This window comes from Trichoplax adhaerens, genomic scaffold (genome assembly GCF_000150275.1).
Source record: "Trichoplax adhaerens TRIADscaffold_36 genomic scaffold, whole genome shotgun sequence".
Lineage (NCBI taxonomy): Eukaryota > Metazoa > Placozoa > Uniplacotomia > Trichoplacea > Trichoplacidae > Trichoplax > Trichoplax adhaerens.
Genome location: NW_002060976.1, coordinates 325,644 through 339,212, shown reverse-complemented (window position 1 = coordinate 339,212; position 13,569 = coordinate 325,644). Strand labels below are relative to the sequence as shown.

Sequence of the window (13,569 nt, the reverse complement as noted above, 5' to 3'; positions counted from 1 at the left end):
GAACACAATTTATTTCAAACAAAATGGAGAGAAGTATAAACCGAACAACCTTACAAATACTTAGCTTTAAGTATTATTAAAATAAATGACAGACTTAAAAACTGTCAACGACCAAACAACCTTTCAAAAAGAAGAACGTTTTAACTTACGACAATTCGACCCCGAAGGCCTTTTAAATTCAACAAGTTCTTCAAATAAAATCTTCTTCTACTCTCCCCCTAAATTTTCTAATTGCACTATCATTTATAGGCTTCGTAGAGCCGTCAGAGGTATTTAAAACTAAACATTTGCTAACCAATCGCTCTTAAGATCCGTTTTACAAAACTACTTTGCACCATTTAAGAAAACAAAAATCATTCAAAGTTCAGACACAATTTACCCTACGATTCCCTTACAAAACACTATAAAAGTAATAAGCTAACTATAAAAATACATCAAACTTCATTTCTAACATAATTTCTATCATTAATACACTATAAAAAGCTAAAAATCAACCTTTAAACATCAAGATTTAGTCATAAAAACAACATTCTAACTACCTAACAATCAACACAACCTCTGCCAATTTCCATCTTATTTTCTATTTTCCTCACTAAATCTCCTAATGTGACTTCAAGTCACGTCATAAAATTCCAAAGTTTCAAATTGATAACAAAAAGTCCAAATCTCAAAAATCAACTCTTACGATATTTTTCATGAACAAAAATCCAAAAATTAAAACAGAAAAATTATAATTCAGACATAAATTAAAAATAAACCCGACCTGTTCCAAAACAGGAAAATTATATCGGACACAAACCCGACCGGTCCCAGAATCCGAAAACTATATCGGACACAAATCCGGAAAAATTCGCTTTTTATGAAGATCACAGTAATCGCTTATCAAAAAAATTTATATGACTACTACGACTACTTTTCTGACATTAGTACCGCTTAGTATTCGCGAGTATTGACAGTTGATGTTTTAGCGTCAGATTGTACTGTAACTGTACGAGTATAGACTACATTACAGTACTTTATCGTCATGTTATAAATCCCCTTTCTCTAAGGATAGGGTTTTGCTACTAAGTCAAATTTCTTTACAATTTGAATAGACGATGAAACGCCCTTTCTTTAGATTAGGCATTTGCTCTATAGGGCTACTTCTATAGTAATCTATATAATACCTTGTAAAATAATGAAGAAGAAAAGATGGCGACATGATGATTTGGCAGGGTAAAACTTAAAGACACTATCACTTTGTAGGTATTTTGTATAGTAAAATAATACTAATTACATACTAAAAACTACAAAGGACTCTACTTTTAGTCCTTTTACTACACTTCCAATAAATAATTTTGATTTTTTCATCACGATTTTGTAGATGGCTATACTGCAAAATTTATTTAACCGTGTTATTTTATAGTAGTAAACCAAGACAGTTAAAAAACGTAGAACAGATTGCAAACGACATGAACATATAACAATGCCTATGATAAAATCCGAAGACGAAAATTCAAAAGTTTTATAAAATTAGAACTTTATTAAATCTAATGCAAAGACTAGCTACACACAGCTCTACTCTAGCTAGATATAACTACTAAAAGACTTCTGGAAAGAACAATCAGATAATCTAACGTCGCCGACTTTAATATTCTCCTTAGCCTTCGCAGCTACAATCAGTATAGCAGCATTCTATCATATTTTACACATATTCAACTTATTATTAGTTACAATATTTTACAGCGAACCATCATTAATCCAATATGGAAAGGATTACAGTATTTTGGTAGATATTATTTCTACCCCTCAAAGTACAATGCATTTAGCCTATTTTAATGCATGATTTACAATTCTATTTCTACTTCTAACCTTACTAGTAGCTCAACATCTCACTGTATATACTCATCTATACTCTAGTATAGAGTCTATCATTACAGTCTATAATTATGGGCTACTAAATATATCACATGATAAATATAGAATAGACACTAAAGCACATCATACTAAACATGGCATATAGTCTACAATCACAATACTGCATTAATTTACAATGCTTTAAAGGAAAATTGGAAAGTACATGTAGCAAATACAATAAACTACAGTAGCAATGTGTTTTGAAAGTTCAATAGTAATATTTAGTAAAGCCTTTCTACATGTGACATGGAATATTTTCTTGTACTTCATAAAGTAATCGTAGATGATGAATGAAATGATAAAATAGATTAAAAACCTATTTATTACAATGCGATAGCATTTTATTTTACAATAATCTAATGCCAGAAAGATTCAATAGAAGCTTATGGTGAGTAATTTTTGAATGTATAATATGATAAATAGGTATTTCTAACATTAATCGGAATCATACGCCTATCCTTATATAAAAATTTTAATAAAGTTTGTTTAAGGCATTAAGCAATAACTAGTATTTCTTTTTAAATTTCGCTCAATATAACTTTTGGCTTATCTAACAATACCTGCTCTAATTTAAGTCAAGTTATGCCTAATTTATAGTAAGCTCTTTTAATAGCTAATATATGTGTGACGTGATTTAATTTCGATCAGAGTATTGAGCCATTTTGCAAAGATTCATCGGAAATGCAACTACGTCTGTAACGATAATATTTTGTTTACAGAATATAATAACAAATAAATTAAATATTAATTAAGCTACCTTACTACGTATTAAATTATTACGTTATATACATTTATATAAGATGGCAGGTGTGGGACTATTACTATTCATGAATATTTAAGCCATAAGAAGTAATAGCTTATTTATACTGTACGTATGTATATGGTAAATTTAATGTATGGAGTACGAATTGCTTAATACAGCATATTAGGTAGATTTTAGAGCAATTAAAACTGTTTTTTGTAAATTAAAGACAATGACTTAAAAGATCATATTAGGTATAAATAGAATAAGTTTAAATTAGGCTTATAATATTACAATCAAGAATTATCAGCAAAGCAAAGAAACAATAATTTATAGTCAGACTTATATGTGTTCCCGGCAAACAATTACTGTATAAAGCTTATTTTCTAGGCGGAAGGTAATAACGAATAGGGTAAAGATGAAATCAAAGAGTTCCATTATTACAAGATTAGGCTATTGTCAGTAATTTTCCTGTATTAACAGTTAAAAAGCGCTAATATATTGATTGATAGAATTTAATAACTGGTAATTAGTAGATTGAAGACCGAATTAATTCCCTTTATAATTCTGTTTTGTTTTTACTTTAGTAATTTCCAAGCAAAAGAAGTACCAAATTTAAAAGACACCCAATACAATTAATATTTTCTAAAAGAAATAAAGTGTAATTTTATTTACGCGTATATATCGATATCTACTATCGAATACTGATTCGACTCTAGTCAGTCAACTCATTAGGGTTTCAGTTAGTAGTTGACAGTTATCGTCCATCATAAATAATTATAATCGCTTGAGAAGTCTAACTACATTCGTGTGCGCCGTTTGATTTAGTTACGTTCAGTAGTGAGATCCTTCATGATCTATATTGTCTCAGTTAGACCGCAAGGTCTGATAATATTTAACGTCGTTTTGGATCATTACCTGGTCTCAAATAAAGAGTAACCTAGGACTAATAGATATCGGCCAGGTATTGATTATTTGTGTAGAAGTGGTCGAATTAGTACATTAGTCGGAGTACCTCGAGAATTTCCCGCATTCGCGGATGAATTAGTTCTCGTGCAATACATCAAATATACTGAACGGTTATACTATCTTCTAAGTCAAGAAAAATAGATACCACTAGAATCTTACGAAGAAGAGTGCATTAATGAATCAAGTTAATTACGATACATTTCGTGGAATTTACTGTGGTTACCTGAAATTCACGTAGTACTTGAATTTCAAATCTTAATAACTGATTGTTAAACTCAGAAAAATGCCGATTAGTTACTGTCTTTTATAACTATAGTGACAAAGTTTTATAATTATTTGCGAGTTTTCATTTTATCAGAGCGTTAATAGCATCGTTAAGCTGATGCAAGTATGCGTACTTAGAGCATGATGTATTACAGTTACTTAGATACCTTAGTCAGTACTCCGATCGATACCGTTAGCAAATTAGTGTCATCTTTCTACTACTAATATATATGCATGCAGTAACTTTACAGCTTTAATGTAAGTTTTTCTATATTCTCTCTTTCTTATATCTAATGAAATGTATATGAGAATTTTGTTCTTTTTATTTTTTAGTGTATAGATTATAACTGACTGGTAATATTATTATTGGTATAATAGGTCTGCCAGTTAGAATTTTCCGATTTGTTTTATGAAGCGTTCAATTCGTTTTGAATTAATTTTGCTATTGCCAACAAGAAAGTTAGTATGATACTCAAATTCTAATAGATTTTCCTCTAAATTCTACTTGTTAAAAGGTATTTTTTAGCCAATTATTGTACAAAATAATGAATTTTATAATCGGTAAATTTAGTATTTTCCTTTAAGTAATTGTATACCTTTCATTCCTTGGTAGAAGGTAGTAGACCATTATTAAATAGAGATAGATACCGTATTAAAGAGATTTATTATTAATTGATTGAGCTAACGCCTGTGATTGTCATAGCAGTGCAGATTACGAACACTAATGAATTGACAGATGAAACTAGCGAATAAATTGAAAGCTAAAGACTGATAATTTATTTTTAATATACTGTTTTAAATCTACTTTAATAAATTTCTAGAAATCGAAATATCAGATTTGAGCAACGTCAAGTATAATTCATATCTTCAAGTATACATATCACTATTTTATATGAAATGTTTCCATAGTATTATAACGCTGAAGATCCAAAATTTGTTTCATTGTTCATTCATAGGCTCTCTTATAAATTATAGTTAAGGCTTTGGCGTCACTAAATCCTATAAAATCACCATAGCCGATCATGGAAAATTCATATACCTTTAGTAACAATCATTCGAAATCATTTAACTCAAATACAGAATGGAATACCTTTTTATTCAATCGTTATTGGTATACTGGCTTAATAATGTTAATTATTTTCACGTTAGGATTCATCTTCAATTTAATAATTTTTATTTTGATTGTAAAAGTGGAAAAGATAAAGTCTTCTTCGGATATTCTCTTCTCGCACTTAGTACTGTGCGATTTGCTCTGTTGCATACCGTATTTTGCTTACTGCATCATCGTATATGCAACTTATCCTTTAGGCTGGCCCGCAGCAATTTTAAATCCTGCTTGTAAAGTACTATATTTTGCAATAACCGTAAGCTTTACTTTACATATTTTATCGTTGGTGTTGATCTCAATTGATAGATATAGAATAATTATTCATATAACCAAGCCTTCGTACAAAACTAGAACGATAGTCATCCAATTGGTTAGCATATGGATATTATCGGTCAGTTTTCCAGCAGTGTTTGTACAGGATACGATAGCAGACCCTCATTTTAAAGTTGTTTGTATATATTCTGAGCTACCAAATGGTCGAAGTTATTTAGGACTACTGTTTTCCAGCTATTATATTTTTATTGGTTTTGTAGTATCTGGTTCTGTAATCGTATATTGCCACTTCAGAGTTATAAAAAAATTACATAAAGTTGGAGTGATAATAAAAAAACGCTTCGGACATACTTATTCAGAACAGAAAGATAAAGCACGAGCTATTAAGATGGTTACTTGTATTTCGATCTTATTTCTTATTTTGGCGTTATCATTAATTATGTTATTCACTCAACAAGTTTACATAGAGATTAATAGAGCAAACCTAACGAATCACGATTACGAACGTATAGCGGTTTTCAATTTTTTTGTAACCGTTCTTCTTCTTCTTGCTCCTTTACATAATCCAGTTATCTATCTAATGAAGAAGAAAAGTCCGAAATATCTATTCCTTCGAAGAAAATAAGACGCTTGTATTTACTTACTGTTAAGCTACCTATCTAAATAACGTAAAGTATACCGGATTCTGATATATCTGATTAATTCAAATACTGATACAGTTACTGCAAACGTCATCCTATTATGACTTCTATTAATTCTATAGGATTATGCTCTACTCACTAGGCACTTATTCAAAGATTGTTGACATATTTTGAAACCATACGAAATGGTGACAGATTAGTAATTAAACTGTAAAATAAATAATTTTTTCTACGTACGAATTAAGCAAATGAGCTAATGTCATTATAGCGTATATTTTAGACACGAAATAAACTAATTTTAAATAATACATAAGGTTGAAAAACGTAAATTACATAGATGATATTAGTTCTCTTTAGGTCTTACTGAGAACATTTACAATTGTGTTGTGTACTTAAATTAATAATGAATTAGTTATCGGATTATTTATAACTAAGCAGTTAAAAACTATTGCAGCCGTGTGTTTCTACATCAAAGGTTTGAATATATTACTAGACATGAAAATATCTATATGGCATTTATATGTTAAGGTCAATCTTAACATTATGCAACACGCGTAGCCTAGCATTATCGCTAAAATTTTAAAGTAGCTTCGTAGCGTACCTTATTTTTTGTAAAAAACGTTTCATGTTCACTAACTGAAAATAGAAATTTCCATATGTAATTTATTATGTTGAATATTAAATTGCAATAAATTTGAGTAATTTCAAATGCTGGAATATGATTTTTCTGGTATACACCTAGACATACCATAAAATGCACACTTGGTGATTCAATTATATCATACGTACCATTTTATTGGCTATGTAATCCACCGAATAACAAGAACAGTTTTACTTATGATCAGCTGTTGTTTTATTGAATTATATAATACATAAAAAAACTGTCATGCCGTAAGGTCATTTAGCAAAATGCCCAATTTCGCATCGGGCCTCGTTCAGGTCTCCTTAATCCTGTTGAGTCGGCCGTCTCGCTGCTTCAAGAGGATGTCGCGCGTGCCGTTCGCATATCCAACTCTGATTAAAGCAGACCCGTTTGTCTTTGGAGCATTAAAGAGTCGGCGATTTTCGTTATATGTTTTTTATCAGCTGCAAATACAATTAAATGTTTGGGCGAATCCATATTCTCCAGCACAGAATTGAAGCTTTTCACCTATGTATTGCTGGAGTACAGCGTCTCCTGAAGATCGAGAATGATCTGCTTGACTGTGTTATTCAGGGTGTACTTCTTGAGCTTTGAAGGCGGTGAAGAATCTGAGATCGTTGAGATTCTTGTCGGACCCAAAGCTCGTGAAGATAGAGGCCAAGTTGTACTTTCACGTACTCTCTCAGAAATGCTTTGCATCTGACAAATCGTTTTGAGGAGAGTCTTCAAAATATCAGAAGGTTAGAGGAGAGGTTCGAACTTAACTTTGAATCCTTTTCAGCAAGGACCCTCTGCTTCTCCGGGAAACTTATTCGCTCTACAATGAGGGTAGAATTTGTCAATTTTACCAATAGTCTTCTTGGAGTTGCCTACGTGGTCTTTTCTGATGTTGTAGTTAAAGCCTTCGTTGAGCCAGGTGATTTGACGATTTTTTTGCTGAAGTTTCACTATCTTTTCCTGCAGATCTGAAAAGGTGAACTGCTTTTCTGTTTTTAGTTGATGAGAATAATTGGAATCGGCGTTTAGACGGTAATGCAATCAATGATACTGCACAACTATTTGTCATTGGCTTTAGAAACTGTTTAAATAGTAGTGGAGGTGTGTGGCAGTAAACTTCATGCACCATAAGCACAAACAGATGCTTTTGCTGATCAGCTTCTTAGAAAGGATGGCATTTACCCACATGAATTCAGTACAAGAACTAATTCGGTAGTCAAACTGGAAATATGTATGAACAATATAGTAAAATCACGTCTAACTTTATTTCATACATCCATTTTTCAACACTTAAGAAATACTTTTGATAATAAACTCGCTAAAAATTTTCATCAGGATTCTGTGGACGGCTAAAATTTTCTTTTAATGTATTGCTTCGTATAGAATAGAAAATTTACTAGCTTAATTAATCGTACCATTTCATAGTAGTTAGCTGCAACTGTTCAACGTCTTAGGATAGATTGAAAACCGTTCGAAAGTATGAAAGTTTCTTAAAGATTCATGGGAAAGTACTTTTGGTGACTTCATCAAACTATAGTAGTAATGTATTTTGAAAGTGTAATACTTGAGTAATATTTATTAAAGCGTTACTACATGTGATGTAGAATTGTTTCTTGAACGTCACAAAGTAGTTGCAGATTATGGATAGCAAAATAAATTAAGTTAAAAATCCCTTTGTTACAATACGATAGCTTTCTAGTTCAAACAAATCCAATGCCAAAATAAATGAAGAGATGAGTACAGTTTGCGGTTTCTTAGATCTAAAGTATAATAAACAAATATTGCTAACTGTAATAAAAATCAGGTACCTAAGTTTATAGAAATAGATTGTGATAAATTTTTGTTCAAAGTATTACAAACGAATTAGTATTTCTTATTAAATTTCCTTTCATTGCATAAACTTGGTTTATCTAACAATATTCATTCGGATATAAGTCAAGTTATTCTTGATTTTTGTAATATATCCTTTGAACAATTTACAATTGTGTGAGTTGATTTTACTTAGATCAGAATTGTAAGCCATTTGGCAAAGATTTGTTGGAAGTGCAACTACTTCAATAAGAACAATATTTTGCTCATAGGGTAATGGTAACATATATAGAGATAGATTTAACGTATAGAGTATGAATTGTTTATTGCAGTATATTAGGTAGGATTTTGTGCAATTAAAACTGCTCTATTTGAGAGTCAAGGCAATGACTTGCAAGGTCATAATAGTTATAAATTGAAGAAATATATATCACCAAAATTAATATCATTGCTGTTTAGAATTATCTACAAAGAAAAAATTTATAGTCAGACTTTATTTGTGTCCCAATAAACAATTATAAAGCTTTCTTCCTAGGCGGAAGGGAATAAAAATTAGATGGGAAAGAAACAAAAGAGTTATGTAATTACAAGATCAGAATATTGTCCGTAAAGCGTTCTACTTTTACACTTAAAAAGTACAGATACAATGACTAATGGTTATTAATAGCTAGCAAATAGTAGACTAATGGCTGAAATAATTGTTTTATTATGCTTACATTTTGTAAATTATAGAAAATACTTTTTACGGTAAAATTACGATTAATTATTATTCATTTAGTCATTGGAAAGTCTAAGCTATAAATTTTCTTGTCATGTGTTTAATTAGTAGTTTAATTTAGATTACTTTAAAATGGTAAGATAGTAATCTGATAACACCTACTGCTCTGCCTAGCAAATAAAAGGTGCATATTTCAGTAATTTAGTAATTCTGTTCTTTTTGGAATTCATCTAGTACAAATTTTTCTTTATTATTACTACTTAGTCAAGAAGAATAGATGCCGCAAGACATTTCCTCTAAACTTAGGAATTGTACTTTGAACCTTAACAACCTTGGAAGTGATAAATATAATCCAGTTTAACTGGTTTGCTATTACTATTTTAGTCATGTAATCCTAAATTAAGTATATCAACTGTTAACCACTAAAATTACAATTAGGGAGACCGTAAACATTTCTGAGATATAAAGATTATTAGAACGTAAGATAGAAATAAAGTATATGCCACGAAGATTACTTTTGTGACAGAAAGGTATTCAAGAACTTCATTCTTTTCATCTGGTATTACGTAGTATATTGCTGAATCATAATATTATTATTGGTGCGATACGTTGACAGTTAGAATTTTCTGAAATGCTTTATGAAACATTAACATGATTTTGACATAAAAATTTCAAATTTCTACTATTATTTTTGACATTCTATTTCTGAGACCAGCGTTATTGTTTCATTATACCTTTTCCAAATAATCATTTAACAATGATTGAGATTGTTAAACAGTTGCATCATGGAATAATTATGAGTAAGGGTTAGGGTTAGGCTATAACAAAGTTTAATGGTAGTAATCATATTTGCTTGTCATAGCTGTAATTGTAAAATGCAGTACATTAATTTAAGTACCAGGTAAGCTTTGTTAAACACTTTTGTCGGTAATTATTCATAGTACTAAAAGAAGCAAGGGGAAGTAGCTTCAGATACTTAAGTATTATTTCAATTTTTATTGGTATACACTCTGAGTTATCCTTGCTGGCTTCATCAGCGTTGATATTATTTTAAAGCACTATTTACTCATTATTGATATTTACTTTATTTAGTAACATAATTTCTGCTTTCGTTATATTGTTATTTATACGGTAAAATTTTCTGGAGTATGAGACCAGTTTTTGAAAAACAGGAAAGTTCTTTAAGAGTTACATGAAAAGGTTGAAGACTGTCACGATTTCAACTCTGCGACAAAGAAACTTGCAGTAAAAGTCTACAAGTAACTACTGACTTTAACCCCCCTTTTTCTAAACATTAAACACACACACAGTAGTACCGTGAAGATAGAACTGTTGTTGGCATAGACATTCTATAATTTTTTACCACACAACTCAACCCAAATGTTTCCGTTTGTATAGAAATCGTCTAATTTGTAAAAAGCAACAATATTATTATTATACTTTACTTACTAGGAGAGATATCTCTGACTGGGATGTCCCTTACATAGCTTTTCTATCAGTAAATATTTTTGATCTCTTACTCATATTTAATCTTAATCTAAGCATGTATGTTGTCTAATTCAACTATCAAAAGCTAGAATTTGAATCATCTTACTACTAGCTACGTATAATAACAATCAATATCAAATATATAATAAATTATCACAAATAATATCCACGTTAAGGCATTACTTTTCTTACCTAGCTTTACAAATACGAATATTTTCCAAATTAGCTACTACTGTACTTATTAAACAATCCTAACGGTAAGGTAACACAGTAACAAAGGCTAATTTCATTTCCGATATGATGGACCTTGAAAATAATATTAATAAATTGGCCCTGCATAGGCTGATAATGTAGCTGCCAAATAATCTTTTATACCATATTGTATAGACATCTCTCCTACATAATTCAGTTCTCTACATAATGCATTAATTACAAGCTTACAAAATTCTACGAGCTAGACGTTTGAAACGTAAGCTAGCATTGTTGTGTTCATTCTCACTCCTTAGCTCTTTTACACCACTTAATAGAATAGGAATTTACTTCAATCAATTAAATTATGCCGTAGATCGCAGTAGTATTAAACTCCAGGTAAACCATAATTATGAAAACCTCTTGAGACTGGCAGCTCTGTTACTTACGACGAAATAGATAGCGTTTTATGTGAATCAATGCACTCATGCTAGGGCATGTTTACCGAGACTATCATTTTACAAATCAATTAACTCGACTCAAAATATAGTTAAGTCTATCTGTAGACAGATTCTTTTATAATCTAAACTATCTTACTTGAAGTAAGCGATAACGACACGCAATGCCATATTAAATACAGAATAAATACAAGAAATATTTTTATATGCAAATCAATATTGTATTCATAATTAAGTATCTACAATGCAAAATAATGAATTATTTATAATTAAATGTTTCCGAGTTACTAAAAAGCAATCATAATCCTTTATTCCTTGACGGAAGATGATTGACTATTAAAAAATCTGATTGTACAAGGTATTAGTGAAATTTATCAATTTTTTTATTTGATTGAACTAACATCAGTGAATGTCATAGCTGTACAGATTACAAATAATAGTAGATTGATCAATAGAGCTATTTATAACTAATAAATTGCTTCTATTATACTGTTATATATCTACTTTAACAGATTCTGAGAAAATGTATTGTTGGAATTAAGCAGCATCTAACATAATTGATATCTTAAAGTTGAATTATCGTCATTTCATATGAAATCCGTCGCTAGTATTTTCACGGTCAAAATTTGAAACTTTTCCAGTATTTTACTCATACTTTTTCTTCTTAAATATAGTGAACATTTTGGCTCCAATATAACTTGTCCAAGCACCATAACCGATCATGGAAGTATCATATACACTTACTAACAATTATTCAAAAATATTTAACTCAACAACAGAATGGACTACTATTTTATTTAATCGTTATTGGTATACTGGGGTGATAATGTTACTTATTTTTACGTTGGGATTTATCTTCAATTTTATGATTTTTATCTTGGTTGTGAAAGTGGAAAAGATAAAGTCTTCTTCGGATATTCTCTTTCTGCACTTAGTTCTTTGCGATTTGCTCTCTTGCATACCGTATTTTGCTTACTGTGTCATCGGATATATAACTTATCCATTAGGCTGGCCTGCCGAAATCTTAAATATTGCTTGTAAAGTACTATTCTTTGCGTTAAATGCAAGCTTAGCTTTACATATTTTATCATTGGTAATGATCTCGGTTGATAGATATAGAATTATCGTTCATCCAACGAAGCCTTTCTATAAAACTAGAACGGTAATTATCCAGTTGGCTAGCATATGGATATTATCAGTCTGTTTTCCAGCAGCACTTGTACCCGATACCATAGCAGACCCTCATTTTAAAGTTGTTTGTATATATTCTTGGCAACCAAATGGTCAAAGCTATTTAGGACTGCTGTATTCTAGCTATAGCATTTTTATTGGCTTTGTAGTATCTTGTGCTGTAATCGTATATTGCCACTTCAGAGTTATAAAAAAATTACGTAAAGTTGGAATAATAATGAAAAAACGCTTTAGCTATACTAATTCAGAACAAAAAAATAAAGCTCGAACTATTAAGATGGTTACCTGTATTTCGATCTTATTTCTTATATCGGCTTTACCACTAGTAATTTTATTCATCCAAGAAGTTTACGTAGAAATCAATAGAGCAAATCTAACGAATAATGACTATGAACGTATAACGATAGTTAATTTTTTTGTAAGTCTTCTTCTTATTCTTTCCCCTTTACATAATCCAATTATCTATTTAATGAAGAAGAAGACAAGACTGAAAAATTTATTCCTTCAAAGAAACTAGAACACTTGTACTTCTTACTAATCAGCTACCTATCTAGATAACATAAACTATTCAGGATTCTGAAATGTCTGGTTTGCTCGAATACTATTGCACTTATTTCAAACGTTATCGCATTATGACTTCCATTAATTCAATGTAGTTATGCTCTACTCGCAAAACACATATTCATAGGTTGTCCCCTTATTTTGCATACCCTACGAAATGATGAAGAATTAGTAATCGAACTGTAATCTAATATAATTTTGTCCTTGTGCGATTTGGATGTATGAGCTACTGTTGTTACAGCGCCTATTTTTGAATAGGAAATAAACTATTTTAAATAACGCAAAAGGCAGTGAAATCTAAATTGCGGAGGCGATTTAGTTCTCTTAGTTCAGACTTAATATAGTTATCATTATGTTGCGTATTGATAATTTGGCTAGATTCTCAGATAATTATGTATTAGCTTTCGGATTACACATAATTAATAAAGCCGAATCAAATATTATCAGTAAGTTATTTTAATTCATATTCGCAAACTTTGAATATTTGTATCAATATCTAACTAAAATTTATATCTGTCTAAAGGTAGAAAATATTAGCAAGTAGAAAGCATAAGAATAATGGCATTTTTAGAGTTGAAAAATAAACCTTTCATTGGATTATTGAAATACTCAAAACTCTCTT

General features: G+C 30.3%; 1 protein-coding gene across 1 annotated transcript; it reads left to right on the top strand.

Moving 5' to 3' along the window:
• Nucleotides 1–6,802: 6,802 nt before the first annotated feature.
• Nucleotides 6,803–8,181, top strand: TRIADDRAFT_62150 (uncharacterized protein; the record flags this gene model as incomplete). The annotated part of the gene is made up of 5 exons (XM_002118081.1): nt 6,803–6,924; nt 7,110–7,210; nt 7,318–7,452; nt 7,533–7,634; nt 8,138–8,181. The coding sequence occupies 5 exons, from the start codon at nt 6,803–6,805 to the stop codon at nt 8,179–8,181; spliced, it is 504 nt and encodes a 167-aa protein (XP_002118117.1).
• Between the last annotated feature and the right edge of the window lie 5,388 nt (nt 8,182–13,569).